At 43.3% G+C, this 18,599-nt stretch overlaps 1 protein-coding gene across 1 annotated transcript in view; it reads right to left on the bottom strand.

Annotated features, from left to right (window-relative positions):
* The window catches only part of Atp8b1 (ATPase phospholipid transporting 8B1), a 122,601-nt gene that overhangs the window by 63,759 nt on the left and 40,243 nt on the right, over positions 1-18,599 (bottom strand). The window contains exon 2 of the mRNA XM_041639220.1: positions 2,384-2,586. Coding sequence (XP_041495154.1) covers positions 2,384-2,564 — 181 coding nt within the window. The 5' untranslated portion in view covers positions 2,565-2,586. The remainder of the gene's footprint in view (positions 1-2,383; positions 2,587-18,599) is intronic.

The raw sequence follows: 18,599 nt of genomic DNA, 5'->3' as shown, positions 1-18,599 counted from the left end.
GCAGCTGCCAAAGAAGCAAGATGTGAGGTAACAAGCCACAGGCCTCGTGGTAAAATATAGAAAAGTAGAAATGGGTTCATTTAAGTTGTAAGAGCTAGTTAATAATAAGCCTGGTCCAACAGGCCAAACACTTTATAATTAATATAAGCCTCCAAGTGTTTCTTCTGGAGGTGGCAGGCAGGAGAGAAATCTTCATTTATAGTATGTAGCCCAGACTAATCTGGGTCTGACTGGCTTTGAATTTATAATCCTCCTACCTCAGCATCTTGAGTTCTGGGATTATAGATATGTGCTGATACCCCTGGCATTTGTCGCTTTCTCTAGGTGAAAACCATTGAGGAGGGGGACAAAAGCTTGAATGGGTGCAGACCACAAAAAAAGGAAAGTAGGGGGCAGAGGGTGGCAGGGGAGAAAACAAAGGCTTGTAGAAAACCTGGAGGGAAACATGGGCACAACTTCAGGGGAAGCAGAGGATCTTGTGCTGAGCTGGGGAGGCCACCTGCAAGGCTCGAAGTCAGAGTGGGAAATACTCAGACATGAAAAACTGTTCCTCTCGCTAGAATCTGACTGTCAGCAAGGAAACAAATAAATCCAAATTGTAGACACGCCTGGGGTCCAAAGAGAAGAGATTCAATTTTGTCAGGAGCAGTCAGGCCACAAGACAAGGCCTCATTGGCTTGTCAGGGTGGGGCAGGCAGCAGGGACCAATAAAGCCATGGGGCAAAGTATAAGGACAAAAGTCAGTCATTTCCTACCACTGTCCATGGTCACTTTGCTGGTAGAGTAGAGCAGTTGCTACAGGACTGTGTGGCCTGCAAAGCCTAAGACGATTCTTGTCTGCCCTATTCTATGAAAAGCTCCCCATCTATATTGCTGTGTCTGAAGCTGGCCTGATTCAGGCAAGAGGCAGAGGCCACTGCAGACTGGCCTTTCGTGGCAAGTAGAGACCCATTTAAAAAAATTCCTTATGTCCTACACACATTGCTTACAGGATGTGGAGAAATCAGATTGGGACTGAACAGGAAGTTTCTCCCCTGCTGGCTAGCTCTCTTAATACTAGAAGGTGCGTTGAAGGTTGCTGGGTGGAGAAAGCCGTTAATAGTCTCACTCAGCTGTGAACTCTGAATTGCAATAATGGCCAGTTTGGCAAGATATGACCAAGGGCGTAATAGTGGCATGAATGTTGTGCTGGAAACCAACCGCTCTCTGCTCGGATTTAAGCCCCTACTCCACTGATGGAAATGTGTGCCTGGAACTGCAGGCCCAAGAACCAACAGTTGAGGCGTTTACAGACCACAGAGGTGAACTTTCTATTCTCCTGAATGGACATAGTGATGAAAGGGTTTTCTAAATCTGTATCTCTTTACCCCTTGCTTAGTGCTGCTCTTTCAGTTCAATAGAGAAGTTTCATGCAGTGGATGATAGTGCAGAAATTTACTCCTGGTCAAAATGCAGTAAAGTGTGCTCATCCACAGCTGGGACATCCATATCCTGACCGCTAATGAAAAGAGAAAAGAGACATTTCCAAGAGTGATACCCTCAGACTGAAGATTCGCCAAAGCACATTTATTTCAGCACAGTGTAAACACTGCATGTGAATATTGCTCTTGTTAATCTATTTGTGGGCCATGAGCCAACACAAGACACATAAGTGTATAGTGTATGATCAACCGTATGTGCAGGTATGTGTGTGCATGTTATGCAGAGGCCAGGGGAAGACATCAGGTGTCTCACTCTATCACTCTCTGCCTTAGTTCCTGGAGACAAAGTCTCTTACTGAGCCTGGAGTTAGACCAGCAGCCAACAAGCCCCCAGCTCCTCGGCCTAACTGAACTAGGGTTACAGGCATGTGAGTGGCCGTAACCTGCATTTGACATGGGTGCTGTGGATTTGAACTCAAGTCTTTATGCTTGCACAGCAAGTGATTTTGCCCACTGAGCCACCTCCCCAGCTTCAGGTATAAATTCCTAATGGGGCCACATCAATTGATATGCACGTGTCTCCATTCACTGGTTATTAGTAACTTATGCTAACAATTTAGCAAGGCAAATCTTTTGAAAAAATATTTATGATAATGATTGGCGTGTGTACCTTTTAGATTCCTGAATGCAGTAGCAAGCTGATTCTTCTACACACAATACTATTTTTTAAATATAAGCACTAACAAAACCTTCTAATTTCTCGACAGAACTTGTCAGATATTGTCACATGCATTGTCACACTGGGGATGATGGGTCTTGCTCAGTCCCATCCTAGGAGGGCATCAAAGAAGGAAGAAACCCTCCTAGACCACATGAAATGTACCAGCCAACTTTGGTACATCTCCCACGACCCATAAAGCATCCACACACATCCGCCATCAGCAGGCCCTTCACCCAGTCACCTTTCCGGAATGTCTCCCGCTTGTTCTCTGTTTCTCTGTTGATGCGATTCTGCTCTGGCTCAAGTGCAGGCCCCTGATCTTCAAGTTCGTCTTCAGTTTCGTCATCACTGTAGGGAACCACCTCATCGTTAGGCTGAGAATCCTCATCGAATGTTGTTTCTGAGTCTCTTTCTGTGTTCATTCTGCTGGCAAACTGAAACTACCTAGAGAGAAAAAGGAAGAAGCAGAGAGAATGGTGACTTTCCTTTGTTGGGCTATAGTTTGCTGCATTCTGTCCCTTTTACAGAGCACCTCCTCATAGACATGCAAATTAGCCACAGTTAATGACCTAAAACTTGATAGGCAACAAGAACAAAAATAGTAGACACAATCTTCAGCTCCAATATGCACTAGCTTGTAACTTCAGTGCGTAATTTAACATTTTGGAAGGTCACATTTCCCATAGAAAAGGGAAGGGGACAACGTTGTCATTCAAGGGCTGTAAAGAGTTAATGTAGACAACTAACACTTGTGAATCCCCAGGGTGTGTGAATGCTAAATTCCATGCCCTGTTTTTCCTTGTTCTTGAGGGATCAAGACTTCCAAGACAAAGACTAAATCTCCCACTAAAGGCGTCTCTTAGCACTGAACAGCTTCCTAAGAAAAGGCACCTTAGTGTGTGTCATGCGAGCCTACCAGATGTTGTGGTTTAGATAGGGTTTTCATTTCCCCAAGGATTCGTGTATGGGAGAGTCTAGGGCCATTAAGAGTCCGGGTCTAGAAAGAGCCCTAGGCCCTCGTAAAGGACTAAGGTTAGTTCCCTGAAGAGTATGGTTGGGAAACCCAAGTATGGGCCAGCCAGCCTCTCTGGCTTCCTGTTTGAGATATGAACATTGACATCACATGAATCGTCAACATTGTGACCCAATGAAGCTACACCTGTTACCAGGACTTGTTATCCAGATTTTCCACATTTGTGAATTACCCAGGCTCTAAGGCCACAAAGCCCAGAAGACAGGAGGGATAAAGAGCAGGATTTCTGTAGTCCCCTCTAACAGCCCAGCATCTGAGCACCTGACTAACCAATACCTGCGGTGTGAAGAAATGAATGGAGTCACTACTCTTTTGATGGGGTGGCCCTGAAGGGGAGGAAAGGGAACCTATGCAGGAGAGGTTAGCATTGTGCCATCACAACAAAACCCCATGGAGTTGACTTGATAAAAACAGGAGTTTCTGATGCTGTCATAGACATCTAGATTTAAAATGGGTTGGAGGGGGAGAATAGGCACAAACCCAAACCAAGTTTTACCAGCACTAGGCAAGTTGGGCTGTTTGCATTCATAGTAGTGATGGGAACCTAGATGCAGGCAAAACCTACGGCCCCACTCAATTTCATCTTTGTTATAGAGTTAGTTCATGTCCCGGGAGACCCAAGGTCAGACAGGGAGACACAGAACATTCATTTTTGCTTACACTCATTAGTCTTTTTTTTTATAGATTAATAAAGCTTTCAAAAAGAAAAGGTCTCTTTTTTTCTTTTTTTAAAACATGGGGAATGATTGAGACAGCCACTCTTTAGCCTTGGCTGGCTGGCCTGAAACTCACTGTGTAGCCCAGGTTGGTGTCGCTTGGTTACCATGGATAATGCTGTTGATAATGATGTTTAACGTAACAGTCATCAGGATGTCTGAGTATGCACTTATATTTTGCGTACTATGCCACATGGTCTTGGCCATGTATTCTATTCTAAAGAAGACTGGTTTTATCTCAAGATGCAGAGCATAAGATGGTCTCCAATGACCCCACCTCCTGGTACCCACATCAATTAACAGGCAAGACAACCCCCACAGACATGTCCACAGGTCGGTTTGATCTAGGGAATTGAAATAAGCTGCTCTTCTGATGTGATTCTGGGCTGTGGCAAGTGGGCATTTCAACCTAACTATCAGTGGTGCACAACTTTAATTCCAGAACCCAAAAGACAGAGGCAGGTAGATCTCTGAGTTTGAGGCTAGCCTGGTCTACAGAGAGAGTTCCAGGATAGTCAGTGGTATGCAGAGAAACCCTGTCTTGAAAAACCAGAGATAAGTAATTAATTAATTAAACAGCATCCCAAGCCTTCATCAAAAGGGAAGTAGAAGTCTCTTTCTATCCTGGGGAGCCCTGACGCGTAATATACTCTGGAATATAACTAACATTCCTGAAAGTAGAATCTGACAAGCCTGTTGGCAGTTATAATTAGACAAGGAATCACATGAGGCAATGGTAATAAAACAGATCCAAGACAGAGATTAAAATCCAACTTTGCGCTATTCAGAAAACAATCTGAGTGCAGTTCCTAGCACACACAGGATTGCATTTATTTTCTCTCCAAGTCAAAGCCTACAAACCTAGAAGCCAGCCTGCTAACATGAAACAAAGGCACCATGACATCACCATTATGGAGACAATTCAGCCACAATCCTCGCTCCCAATAAAAAGCTTCTCTGTGCTGGAGCTCCACCTCATGGCTCAGAAGCCCACCCCTGATCTGATTCAATTTCCTACTCTCACCCTGAGTCACAGCCATGGAAAAAACGGGTGTGGAAACCCTACACACTCGGTCCTTTCTGAAGGCAGGTTGTCTTCACCCCCTGGGTGAAGTGGGAGGGGTTTTTGTCCAGCTCTGTCATTGGTTCCTCTTCATACCCTTATACTGCTGATTCCTTCTTGGGCAGTTTGATGGTGTGCCGAGTGTCGTCCCACACACATTGCTTCCTATAGCTGGGGTGGAAATATCCCAAGGCGCGTTGCTAGGCATTAGCCCTGTTATTCTACCAAGGAGGTAAGTGCAGTGCCCAGTAACTTGCCAAAGATTTCTGAGCTCCTGGTGGTAAGGTCATTTGGACACCAGTCCTCTCCCCACAGATGTGAGCTGTGAAATTATGGAATAAAGTGGAGTCATTGCAATTCAAGCTCTGTTCAGGGAGTACTGAGCTTCTCTGCCACTCAAGAACGCCAAGGCTAAATGTTAATCAGCTTTCTGTCACTGTGACAAAATGCCTGGGATGATCAACTGAGAAAGAAGAAAGGTTTGCTGTAGTCCACTGTGATTAGCTTTTATCTGGGGGGGGGGGGGGGCACGTGAGACAGAACACTGTGGGAAAGGAGGTTCCTTTAAGTCGTGGCAGCCAGGAAGTGAAAGAGACAGACCAGAAGAGAGTGTGGTCACAATATGCCTTTCACGAGATGTTCACAAGGGCCTAACTTCCTTCTACAGGGTTCCACCTCCTGAAGGTTCAAACAATTCCCTATGCAGCCACAGGCTGGGGACTGAGCCTTCCACCTACCAGCTTTCAAAAGAAACTCAAGAGCCAAACTATAGACCTACCTAGAGCATCATGAGGCCCAAGAGAGGCCTAGGCAAAAGAAATGAAGGACACACAAAAATGCCTCAAACTGTCAGCAAGCCATAAGAATTAAAAGTCTTTCCCATTTACACACTGTAGGCTGACGGCTACTTCCTCAGTATTTTTGAGCCAGAAAATATGGTAGTTGCAGAAGTTCTAGGAACTCGGGTGAGAAGGAGGTGGGCATGGGGATTTTCAGGAACGAGGAACAACCAGAACAGAGAGGCAGAGGCAGGAAAAAGTACCTGCCTTGGGCGAGAGCCAGAGGAGGTTTAGAGGTTGGCTGGAATCACCTTCCACAACCCCTGTGGCCTCCATGAGGCCTCCCTTCAGGGACTGCCCGCGGCACTGGTGGTGTCTGCCAGAGGGAGGCATGTGACCGTCCCTCGCCCTTCTGCTAGGGCTGAGGGTGGGAGACGCAGGAGTGTTCAAGCCGCAGGACATTGAACAGCTCCTGGTCCCCATTCCTCATCTGTTAACAGTCAATAAGAAGCAGAGATCAGCTGAAGCATTCCGTGTGGTACGCTGACTCTGTAGCAAGAGAGAACCAGGCCCAAACTAGGCTGGGGGCAGCCAGAAACAATGTGCTTAAAATCAAGACAGGGTGGGGCCTCCATTCCTTTGTCTGGAAAAGTAAGGAGGAGAAAGTATACAAAAGATCAGACCTGCTTCCCAGAAGGCAATGGTGTTAAAATTCTCCCAACTGTTTACTTTGGAGACTCAGCCTCAATCCAGGACATGCTTTTATGATAAATGATAAAAGTTAACTCGAGAAGAGCGTTGCTGCTTTTGCATTTTCCCTTTGTCCTGCTGGCTAGGCACAACGGTTTCATTTTCTTTTCTTTCTTTTTTTAATGCATTAGTATTGCCACTGAAATTAGGTTCTAAAATTATATTCCTGTTTCAATACTAGAAAGTCCAAGGGAGGTTGTAATTGGTAGTTACAGGGAGGAAAAGACCTCCAGGGGAAAACGAAGCTTCGGAAGGACCGAGTTTGCTAACCTGTGAGGTTGGAAGTCCCTGAGCTATGAGTACAATAGGAAGATGTAATCATTGGCGTGGATTTCCAGAGCAGACGCTGTACCGCTTTCCATCTGCACAGAGAGCGTTTAGGCTCCCCATCCAGGTTCAACAGGAACAGCTTGTTTCAATAAAAGGGCAGACGTGGTATGTAAACAGAAATAACAAACAGACAAGGACAACATTATTCTCACTAGCAAGGACAGGAAGGCAAGCTGTTGCTCACCAAAGACACCACTTTATGCGGCATATTTAACAGTGGTGTCTAATGTTGGCTCAGATAAAGATGACAACTCCCCCCCCCCCCCCCCGCCCGGTATTCACATTGAAATCTGCACTTCCCTTATGTAAAGCAATACAAAGATATATTTGAGCCAAGAAGGTCTTTCAGAACTTCCAACAAATTCAACAAAAAAACTCAACTTGTGCAAAATATGTATTGTTTGTGGAAAAGCAGGAGCGGAAGCCACTTGAAAGCCGTGTGGGTATGAGTCCAGATGCCCATGGAGAAGGCACTGAATCCCTCTGGAGCTGGAGTTACAGGCATTTGTGAGCTGCTCAACATGGGTGCTGGGAACAAAACTCAGGCCTTCTGCAACAGCAGTACACACCCAATTCCTGATGCATCTCTCCAGATCTGGGCATATATTAATTACACATAACAATTATGACATTTTTCATGCATGTATATATTTTGGTCATATTGACCTCCCATTCCCCTCTCTTGTCCCCTTCCTCTTCCCAGTCAGTCCCTCTTCAGTAGTCACCTCTTTTCATGTGTGTGAATCAGTTTAACTGGGGGCGCTTACAAGGGCAGAAGTGATAGATTATTTATAGGGGCATTGCAAACTGACCAGCGGCTATACTGCTGACCCTCTCTCTCCCTCTGAGAACATTAATTATCAACAGTTCCTTGGGAAAAGATAGGTGTTTAGACACTGATTATTTCAATATAGTCTTTAAAATTATAGCAGTCAAAATACAGGAAATACATTGTAGTATTAAGTCGGGTTGGGGGGAGCCCAAAGTTGTGCTGTAGGACTGTATCTTTTCGATTAATCCATGGAGGAAGTTGTCACTGTGGGGGTGGACTTTGAGATCTCCCTGGCTCAAACCACTTAGTGTGACACTGAGACCACTTCCTGATATCTGTGGGCCAGGCTGTAGGGCTCTTAGAGCCTCCAGCACACACTGTGCCCCTCTTTGATGTAAAAGGACCACACCTCTGAAAATATAAGTCAGCCCCAGGTAGATATGTTTGCCTTATAAGAGTTGCCCTGGTCATGGTGTCTCTTCAGAGCAACAGAACCCTAAGACAATGTTTTTATAGGCAGAGGAAAGTTCTCTCAGGGCACCAGGATAATATGTTCCCCCAAACTCCAGGGCATTAGGATTACATGCTCCCCTAAACTCTCAGCATCAGCCTCTTTTCAAACAACGACTGAAGCAGAAACAGCAGTCTAAGTGGTCAGCAACAGCATCCAGAGGTGGCCTCTGTGCTCAGAGCATGGCTGGTTTGCAAGTCAGGGAGGGAGAAAAGAGACTTTGTGCTCTGTATTGGATCTTCCTCCAAGGGTCACAAGCTACAGGCAATCCGATCTGCACCAGCTCTTCCTCCCGGAGACCTTGCTGGTCCACGGAACAAGGACAACAATCCTAAACCATTGACCTCCAATGACTGCCCTGCAATCACTAAGGACAACTGACCTTGAGTGCCTAACTGGCCGTGTGGCTGACAGTATGGTGAGACAGAGGCCAAAGATCCCCAGAGCTGAAGGTGGGGTAGGGGTGGGGCAGCTCATTAGTCAGTCTTGGTAAATAATGACAGGAAAATAAGAATCCCTGTCACAAAACCTGGGATGAGGGAATGACGGACAGCTCAGTGGATGAAAGTGCTAGCCCAGTCCTGATAGTCTGAGTTCCATTCCCAGGACCTGCATGGCAGACGGAGAGAAAGATACCTGCAAATTACCCTCTAACCTTCACGCACACATCATGGTACTTGCATACCCTCTGCACACACACACACACACACACACACACACACACAAATAAATAAATAGATGTAGTAAAATTATTTTTACATAGTAGATGGTACCTGAGAGACGGCACCTGAGGTTGTTCACTGCCGGCCTTCTCTCACACAATACAATTACCATTTTTCCTCAGGGATGCCACCCAGCTCTCTTTAGTAACTCACATCCAAACCATGGCTTAAAACTGAAAATACAGATCCACAGAGCTCAGAATTTAAATGACCACAGGTCATCAACACAGTAAACACAATCATGTGTGTAATTGAGCCTCCCCCTCCCCGTCGTGAGAGCCACCCACGGGGCCCTGTCTGTGAACCTCATTTCCCTCCTCATCCTAAAGTTAGCACCTTCATAAATTCCAGATGCCGGCAGTCTAAGGGATGAGGGCCACTCCTGATGGGCATCGCCATCTCATCTGCTGCACCTGACTCGGCTTAGGGGACGATCGCATCGATGACAGCAGAACTCACACCTTAACTTCCGCGCCTGATCCCACTGTGAACACAGAGCTAGCTGCCTCTTTGTCTCTTCGAAAGACTTTGATTGGCAGGAGTTAGAGTCTCCTACCCATTCTAACCAGGCTTGGGGGTTTGGAGCAATTGACAGGGGTGTTTCTAAGTGTGTCCTGGGCACCTGATAGACGGGAGAGATTTGGTAATGCTTCTGGCGAAAGACTTCCCACGATCTCGATAGTCTCTGGAGATGAAGGTGTTGAGCATTTTCACAGGGCGGACTACACAGTCTATGTATCACTCCGCACTGTGCTTGACATTAATTATCTTTTTCCATTTAGAAAGGAACAAAATTCGTGTCCCCATTTTACAGATGAGAAACTAACATTGCAAGAGGAGCAAGTTTTGCTCAAGGACATAGAGTTAATTATGGTGTGCAGGTCCCTGTCAGAGCCTATGCATTTAACCGAGGCATCTGCTGCCTTAATTGTACCTAATGATGCCACTTTGGAGTAAGCTAAATAAAGCATAATTAATCCAGTTTACAGCTTGGAAGACAAATGACCCAGAGACACAAAGTTGTATCTGTGTTAGAGGCAGAAATGCTTCCCAGTGACCTGATACTTCTCCCTGTCTCCCCTCAAGGGCTGACCTCTTCAGAACCGAGGAAGGGGAAGGATATAAAGGGGGTGTCAGGTGTTTTATAGGCACGTCCACGCCTCCCTGGAGAATTCCCTCCACTATGTTCAGTTACAGCGTAGCTTCAACCATGCGTAAGGTACTTCAAAGGAGCAAATTGCTAAAGCAAACTTCTCTTTTAATCTACACCAGAGTCTATAGCCTGAGGACACACCACACTGCCATGCAAACTAAACGAAATAAGAGGGGGCTCTAGCAGATGCAACGAGGTGAGATGAGGTTATTATGGTGGGAAGTGGTCCAGTATGGCAGAGCTGGACGGACAGACACAAAGCACACTTGTGAAGACTGAGATGATATTAACGCAAGCCCACGGAATCGGCAGGGGTGTACCAAAGGCCCAGCCTTGAGAGCCGAGACATCACATTGTCATTGTTGAAGCCACTCAGTTACCTACTTCTCAGAGGCCCTTGAAAACACACACACAGCTCTGGCGTGTCAGTTCCGATTTTGAGAAGTTTTAAAAAGTCCTAAATTCCTCCCAGCCGAGGATGTTACAGCTACAGGTTTGTCGCTCTGCATCCGTGGATTAGGAATCAACATCCCCCACGGCTGTGGACACAGAAGAAAACGCTGCCAGCTCGTCTAACGCTACAATGAGATCTAGACGATGATGCTTCCTTCCCTTTTAATTAACTGATTCTGAAACGTGTTTTTGCCCCTTAGAAGTGTTATGTGTAGGAAATAACAAAAAATTAATATTTAGTGCAAATAATGACTGGTTACTCAAATCCAGATGACAAATTCGGGGCTTGCACAGGCACACATTCTGATTTGCATTTTCAGAGAAAATATGTACCCATAAAACTAGCCAATATTTGTTAAAATGTCTTCCAAATATTTGATAAAATGGCTTCCAAATATTTGGAGATCTCAGAGACATGCCAATTGAATCAGTTTTCTATCCTACCTCTTAAAAAAAATACATGTTAACGAAAAGAAAGGCAAGTTTATTCTAGAACTTTCTTCTACTGTGGTAGTTCTTCCTGTCCATTAATATCAACTTCCCTTTTAAATTTCTGTGTGCTTCTTTGGGGAGGCAATAATATAGGGTGATGAGGACTTGGCTTTGATGTATCAGTGCCCAACCTCCACCCAAAGGTATAGAGAGAATATATAGTTTTTTAAACTCTGAAGTAAACTCTATATCATTTATAATGTGTTTGAATTTTGTTTTTATTCTTTCATTCTCCCTTGTCTCCACAGACAGACCCAGCATTTAGCTGGGTTAAAAATAAATATAACTTTGAGTGTAAATAAAATAACACAGAAGAGTCATGAGGGTGGGGACAGGGTTCGAGACAGGGTTTCTCTATGCAGCCATGATTGTTCCAGAACTTGCTTTGTAGACCAGGCTGGGATTAAAGGCTGCCACTGCCCTGCCGAAAATTCATTTCTTTTTTTTTTTTTTTTTTTTTTTTTTTTATCTTTCGAAGTATAGATTCTACAGAGAACAGGAACACTGTTCTCACTTCTTTTTTTTTTTTTTTTTTTTTTAATAATTTTTTTATTAAGAAAAGAAGAAAAAAAACATAAACAAAAAACAAGTTTCCACCTCCTCCCAGCCTCCCATCTCCCTCCCCCTCCTCCCACCCTTCTCCCCCTCCTCCCACCTTCTACCCCTCCCCCCACTCCTCTCCCCCTCCCTCTCCAGTCCACAGAGCAGTCCAGGTTCCCTGCCCTGTGGCAAGTCCTAGGTCCTCCCCCCTCCGTCCATATCTAGGAAGGTGAACATCCAAACTGGCTAGGCTTCCACAAAGCCAGCACATTAAGTAGGATCAAAACCCCGTGCCATTGTCCTTGGTGTCTCATCAGCCCTCATTGTTCGTCATGTTCAGAGAGTCTGGCTTTATCCCATGCTTTTTCAGTCACAGTCCAGATGGCCTTGGTGAGCTCCCAGTAGATCAGCTCCACTGTCTCAGTGGGTGGGTGCACGCCTCGTGGTCCCGACTTCTTTGCTCATGTTCTCCCTCCTTCTGCTCCTCATTGGGACCTTGGGAGCTCAGTCCAGTGCTCCAGTGTGGGTCTCTGTCTCTGTCTCCATCCATCACCAGATGAAGGTTCTTCTTACTTAGCTTCTTTAGGTTCACCTATTGTAGACTCCGTGGCCCTAATTTATGGCTAGAAACCAATTATGAGCGAGTACATCCCATGTTCATCTTTTTGGGTCTGGGACACCTCACTCAGGATAGTGTTTTCTATTTCCATCCATTTGCCTGCAAAATTCGAGAAGTCATTGTTTTTTACCGCAGCGTAGTACTCTAGCGTGTATATATTCCATACTTTCTTCATCCATTCTTCCATTGAAGGGCATCTAGGTTGTTTCCAGGTTCTGGCTATTACAAATAATACTGCTATGAACATAGTTGAACAAATGCTTTTGTCATATGATAGAGCATCTCTTGGGTATATTCCCAGGAGTGGTATTGCTGGGTCCAGGGGTAAGTTGATCCCGAATTTCCTGAGAAACCGAAACACTGACTTCCACAGTGGTTGCACAAGATGGCATTCCCACCAGCAATGGATGAGGGTACCCGTTCCTCCACAGCCTCTCCAGCAAAGGTTATCCTTGGTGTTTTTGACTTTAGCCATTCTGACAGGTGTAAGATGATATCTCAAAGTTGTTTTGATTTGCATTTCCCTGATTGCTAAGGAAGTTGAGCACGACTTTAAGTGTCTTTTGGCCATTTGAACTTCCTCTGCTGAGAATTCTCTGTTCAGTTCAGTGCCCCATTTTATAATTGGGTTAATTAGCATTTTAAAGTCTAGTTTCTTGAGTTCTCTATATATTTTGGAGATCAGACCTTTGTCTGTTGTGGGGTTGGTGAAGATCTTCTCCCAATCAGTAGGTTGCCTTTGTGTCTTATTGACTATGTCCTTTGCTTTACAGAAGCTTCTCAGTTTAAGTAGGTCCCATTTATTCAATGTTGCCCTTAATGTCTGTGCTTCTGGGGTTATACATAGGAAGCGATCTCCTGTGCCCAGCTCCTGTAGGGTACTTCCCACTTTCTCTTCTATCAGGTTCAGTGTGTTCGGGCTGATATTGAGGTCTTTAATCCATTTGGACTTGAGTTTTGTGCACGGTGATAGATAAGGGTCTATTTTCATTCTTCTACAAGATGACATCCAGTTGTGCCAGCACCATTTGTTGAAGATGCTTTCTTTCTTCCATTTTATACTTTTAGCTCCTTTATCGAAAATCAGGTGTTCATAGGTTTGTGGGATAAAATTCGGGTCTTCTATACGATTCCATTGGTCGACTTCTCTGTTTTTATGCCAGTACCACACTGTTTTCATTACTGTAGCTCTGTAATAGAGTTTGAAGTCAGGGATGGTAATGCCTCCAGAAGATCCTTTATTGTATAGGATTGTTTTGGCTATCCTGGGTTTTTTGTTTTTCCATATAAAGTTGATTATTGTCCTCTCCAGATCTGTGAAGAATTTTGATGGGATCTTGATGGGGATTGCATTGAATCTATAAATAGCCTTTGGTAGAATTGCCATTTTTACTATGTTGATCCTCCCAATCCAAGAGCAAGGGAGGTCCATCCATTTTTTGGTATCCTCTTCAATTTCTTTCTTCAATGTCTTAAAGTTCTTGTCAAATAGATCTTTCACTTCCTTGGTTAGATGTACCCCAAGATATTTTATGCTGTTTTTGGCTATTGTGAATGGTGAAGCTTCTCTGATTTCCCTCTCTGCTTCCATATCCTTTGTGTATAAGAGGGCGACTGATTTTTTGGAGTTGATCTTGTATCCTGCCACATTACTAAAGCTGTTTATCAGCTGTAGGAGTTCTTTGGTGGAGTTTTTGGGGTCGCTTATGTACACTATCATATCATCTGCAAATAACGAAAGTTTAACTTCTTCCTTTCCAATTCGAATCCCCTTGATTCCATTATGTTGTCTTATTGCTATTGCTAGAACTTCAAGCACTATATTGAAGAGGTATGGGGAGAGTGGACAGCCTTGTCGTGTTCCTGAGTTAAGTGGGATGGCTTTGAGTTTCTCTCCGTTTAATTTGATGTTAGCTGTCGGCTTGCTGTATATAGCTTTTATTATATTTAGGTATGACCCTTGTATCCCTAATCTCTCCAAGACTTTTAACATAAATGGATGTTGAATTTTGTCAAATGCTTTTTCAGCATCTAATGAAATGATCATATGGTTTTTTTCTTTCAGTTTATTTATATGCTGGATTACATTGATAGATTTTCGTATGTTGAACCAGCCCTGCATCTCAGGAATGAAGCCTACTTGATCATAATGGATAATTTTTCGGATGTGTTCTTGGATTCGATTTGCCAGTATTTTGTTGAGGATTTTTGCGTCGATATTCATGAGTGAGATTGGCCTGTAGTTCTCTTTCCTGGTTGAGTCTTTGAGTGGTTTTGGTATCAGAGTAATTGTGGCTTCATAAAAGGAGTTTGGTAATGACCCTTCTGTTTCTATCTTGTGGAATACATTAAGGAGTATAGGTATTAGATCTTCTTGGAAGATCTGGTAGAATTCCGCATTGAAACCATCTGGTCCTGGGCTTTTTTTGGTAGGGAGGTTTTTGATAACCTCTTCTAATTCTTCGCGACTAACAGGTCTATTTAGATTGTTCACCAGGTCCTGATTTAACTTTGGTATATGATATTTATCTAAAAAAGTATCCATTTCCTTTACATTTTCCAATTTTGTGGCATATAGGCTTTTGTAGTAAGATCTAATGATTCTCTGAATTTCCTCTGTGTCTGTGGTTATGTCCCCCTTTTCATTTCTGATCTTATTAATTTGCAAATTCTCTCTCTGCCGTTTGATTAGCTTGGATAGTGGTTTGTCAATCTTGTTGATTTTCTCCAGGAACCAGCTTTTTGTTTCATTGATTTTTTGTATTGTTTTCTGTGTTTCTATTTTGTTGATTTCAGCCCTCAGTTTGATTATTTCCAGTCTTCTACTCCTCCTAGGTGAGTCTGCTTCTTTTTTTTCTAGAGCTTTCAGGTGGGCTGTTAAGTCTCCAATGTGAGCTTTCTCTGTTTTCTTTAAGTGGGCACTTAGTGCTATGAACTTTCCTCTTAGGACTGCTTTCATAGTGTCCCATAAGTTTGAGTATGTTGTTTCTTTATTTTCATTGAATTCCAGGAAGACTTTAATTTCTTTCTTTATTTCTTCCTTAATCCAGCTATGGTTCAATAGTTGACTGTTCAGTTTCCATGACTTTGTATGCTTTCTGGGGGTAGCATTATTGTTGAATTCTAACTTTAATCCATGGTGATCTGATAAGACACAGGTGGTTACTAATATTTTTTTGTAACTGTGGATGTTTGCTTTGTTACCGACTATGTGGTCGATTTTCGAGAAGGTTCCATGAGCTGCAGAGAAGAAGGTATATTCTTTCCTATTTGGATGGAATGTTCTATAGATGTCTGTTAAGTCCATTTGATTCATTACCTTCACTAATTCTCTTATTTCTCTGTTAGGTTCCTGTCTGATTGACCTGTCCATTGGTGAGAGAGGAGTGTTGAAGTCTCCTACTATTAGTGTGTGCGGTTTGATGGCTGCCTTGAATTTTAGCAATGTTTCTTTTATGTACGTGGGTGCTTTTATATTAGGGGCATAGATGTTCAGGATTGAGACTTCATCCTGATGAACTGTTCCTGTTATGAGTATAAAATGCCCCTCTCCATCTCTTCTGATTGATTTAAGTTTAAAGTCAACTTTGTTAGAGATTAGTATGGCCACACCTGCCTGTTTCTTAGGACCATTTGCTTGAAAGGCCTTTTCCCAGCCCTTTACTCTGAGTAGGTGCCTGTCTTTGTGGTTGAGGTGTGTTTCTTGTAAACAGCAGAATGTTGGATCCTGTTTTCTTATCCAATCTCTTAGCCTGTGCCTTTTTATAGGTGAGTTGAGTCCATTGACATTAAGTGATATTAATGACCAGTGGTTGTTAACTCCGGTCATTTTTTTTTTTAGTCGTAGAGTTTGTGAGTTTCCCTTCTTTGTTTTGTGTTGGTGAAGGGTCTCTAGATGTCTGAGGTATTGTGGTCATTGTTGGACTCCTTGGTTAGTGATTTTCCTCCAATTACTTTCTGTAAGGCTGGATTTGTGGCTGCGTATTGTTTAAATTTGTTTTTATCCTGGAAAATTTTATTTTCTCCATTTATAGTGAATGAAAGCTTGGCTGGGTATAGTAATCTGGGCTTGCACCCATGGTCTCTCAGTTTCTGCAGTACATCTAACCAGGACCTTCTGGCTTTCATGGTTTCCATGGAGAAGTCAGGTGTAAGTCTGATAGGTTTACCTTTATAAGTAATTTGGCCTTTTTCCTTTGCAGCTCTTAATATTCTTTCCTTATTTTGTATGCTTTGTGTTTTGATAATTATATGGCGAGGGGATGTTTTTTTTTGATCCAGCCTATTCGGTGTTCTGTATGCTTCTTGCACCTTCATAGGAAAATCTTTCCTTAGGTTGGGAAAGTTTTCTTCTATAATTTTATTAAATAGATTTTCTGGACCATTGAGCTGCCCTTCTTCTCCTTCTTCTACTCCTATTATTCTTAGGTTTGGTCTTTTTATTGTGTCCCATATTTCCTGAATGTTTTGTGATGAGAGTTTGTTGGACTTGCTGTTTTCTTTGATCAGTGTGTTTATTTTCTCTATGGTATCTTCAGAATCTGAGAGTCTTTCTTCTATCTCTTGTATTCTGCTGGTTATGCTTGTTTCTGTAGTCTCTATTCGTTTACCTAGATTTTCCATGTCCAGACGGCCCTCTGTTTGTGTTTTCTTCTTTGCCTCCATTTCAGTTTTCAGGTCTTGAACTGTTTCCATTATCTGTTTGATTGTTTTTCCTTGGTTTTCTAGGGTATCATTCACTGATTTATTCAATTCTTCAAACTTTCTGTTATATTTCTCATCCATTTCTATAAGGGCGTTTTTTACATGCTGTTTAAGGGTGTCAATCACTTTCATGAAGTCAATCTTTTCTCCTTCCTCTTGATTAAGGGGTTCTTGTCCTCCCGTTGTGAGGTCGCTGGTTTCTGGTAGCTTCATGTTGCTTTTCAGCTTGTTGGGCGAATTCTTGCCTTGACGTCGGCCCATCTCTTCTTCCAAATGCTCCCTATGGATCTTCTTTTACCGGATTAGGTCTCCTTGCCTACCAAACGCTGTCTCTCCCCAATGTTGGCTCTCCCAATGCTGGGTCTCCCCAATGCTGGGTCTCCCCAATGCTGGGTCTCCTGGCGCCGAAAGATCAGGCCTCCGTGCTGGTTGGGCAGCCCGCAGAGAAAGCGCCTACCGAAAATTCATTTCTTTAACCCTCTTGTTATCCAAAAATGATTCAGAACATTGATCTGACTATGACTAATGGTATCACATAAGTTTTTACAATATTGTATAATGTGAAACTAATTTAAAATATTGCCCCTCTCCCCATGAATCTGATTCTGGGGAAGGCATACAGTAGAATTCTAAATGGAGTCAGGAAAGTTGGCCTTTCCTTTATTTAGGAAACATGGTTCATTATCATGGTCAGTAGGTGTGGGAGGAAGCAGGCTCTGGCAGGATTGTCTGGAGGTCTGTGCTCTCCCGTCAATACAAGGACCATCCGCCTACCTCCACGCTGATGTGTAAATCCCTACTTGTCCACTAGAAAATTCAATGCCACAGAGCTGCACAGATGGACCCAAGGATTAAGAGCATTTGTTCTTGCAAAGGACACAATTCCCAGCACCCATGTGGCAGCCCACAACTGCCCATAATTCCAATTCCAGAGAATCTGAGGTCCTCTTCTGACCTCTGAGAAACCAGGAGTGCATGTACTACACAGACATGCTTGTGAGCAAAACATTCACACACTCAGAATAAATAAATCTTTTTTAAAAAATAGGCTTTGAATATCAGTACCAGGAATATATGTTTAACAAGGAGCAACTCCAATTGGTCTGAACTTGATATTTCAATATATTAATCCTTTTGATTACACAGAGTCCTTTTTTTGAAAGCAAAAAAGAAAATGGGATTAGTATGAGAAGAGAAAAAAAGAGCTGGTCACGTGGCTCACACCTATAACTCCAGCTCTCTGGAAATGAACACAGGAGGATCAAGAACTCAAGGCCAGCCTTGGCTGTATACAGAAAGTTTAAAGTGATTCTACATGACTGGTTATAGGAGACCATGACTCAAAAAAATAAAATAAAAAAGGAGAAATAGAGAATTTCAAAAATAATTGAAAGGGTTTAAGTATTCCATGTAGCAGGACACAGGAGTCAGGAATAAATTCGAGGTGATTGCATACTATGTAACTCAAGGAAACAGCTGAAAAAGCCTTCCAATGTCTCGTGGGTTTGGACTTTACTTCATATAAAGCTAATTACAATATTTTCAAAGCATGTTTTAAAAGCACTTTAGATCGTAACCTCAGCATACAATGGCATGCCTTCAAATACTGCAGTTGTTACTCTTGCCTTCTGGGTATATTCACCAGTGAACAACTGATCTACCCAAGACCCGAAGCTGGTGTTTAGGCTACAAAGAAAGCCACCACATTGTCCTTCTCCACTAGGGTCTGTGTAGTGCGACCCTCCTGGCTGACACCTTACCACAGGCACAGAGCCCATCCCTACTCTTTATGATGCTCCTCGGAGAGCTGTGCATAATGG

This window comes from Microtus oregoni, unplaced genomic scaffold (genome assembly GCF_018167655.1).
Source record: "Microtus oregoni isolate MIOR12 unplaced genomic scaffold, Mior012 000057F_ref0000458, whole genome shotgun sequence".
In the NCBI taxonomy this organism is placed as follows: Eukaryota; Metazoa; Chordata; class Mammalia; order Rodentia; family Cricetidae; genus Microtus; species Microtus oregoni.
Note: the sequence above shows the minus strand (reverse complement) of the source record. Positions and strands in the feature narration are given on the sequence as shown.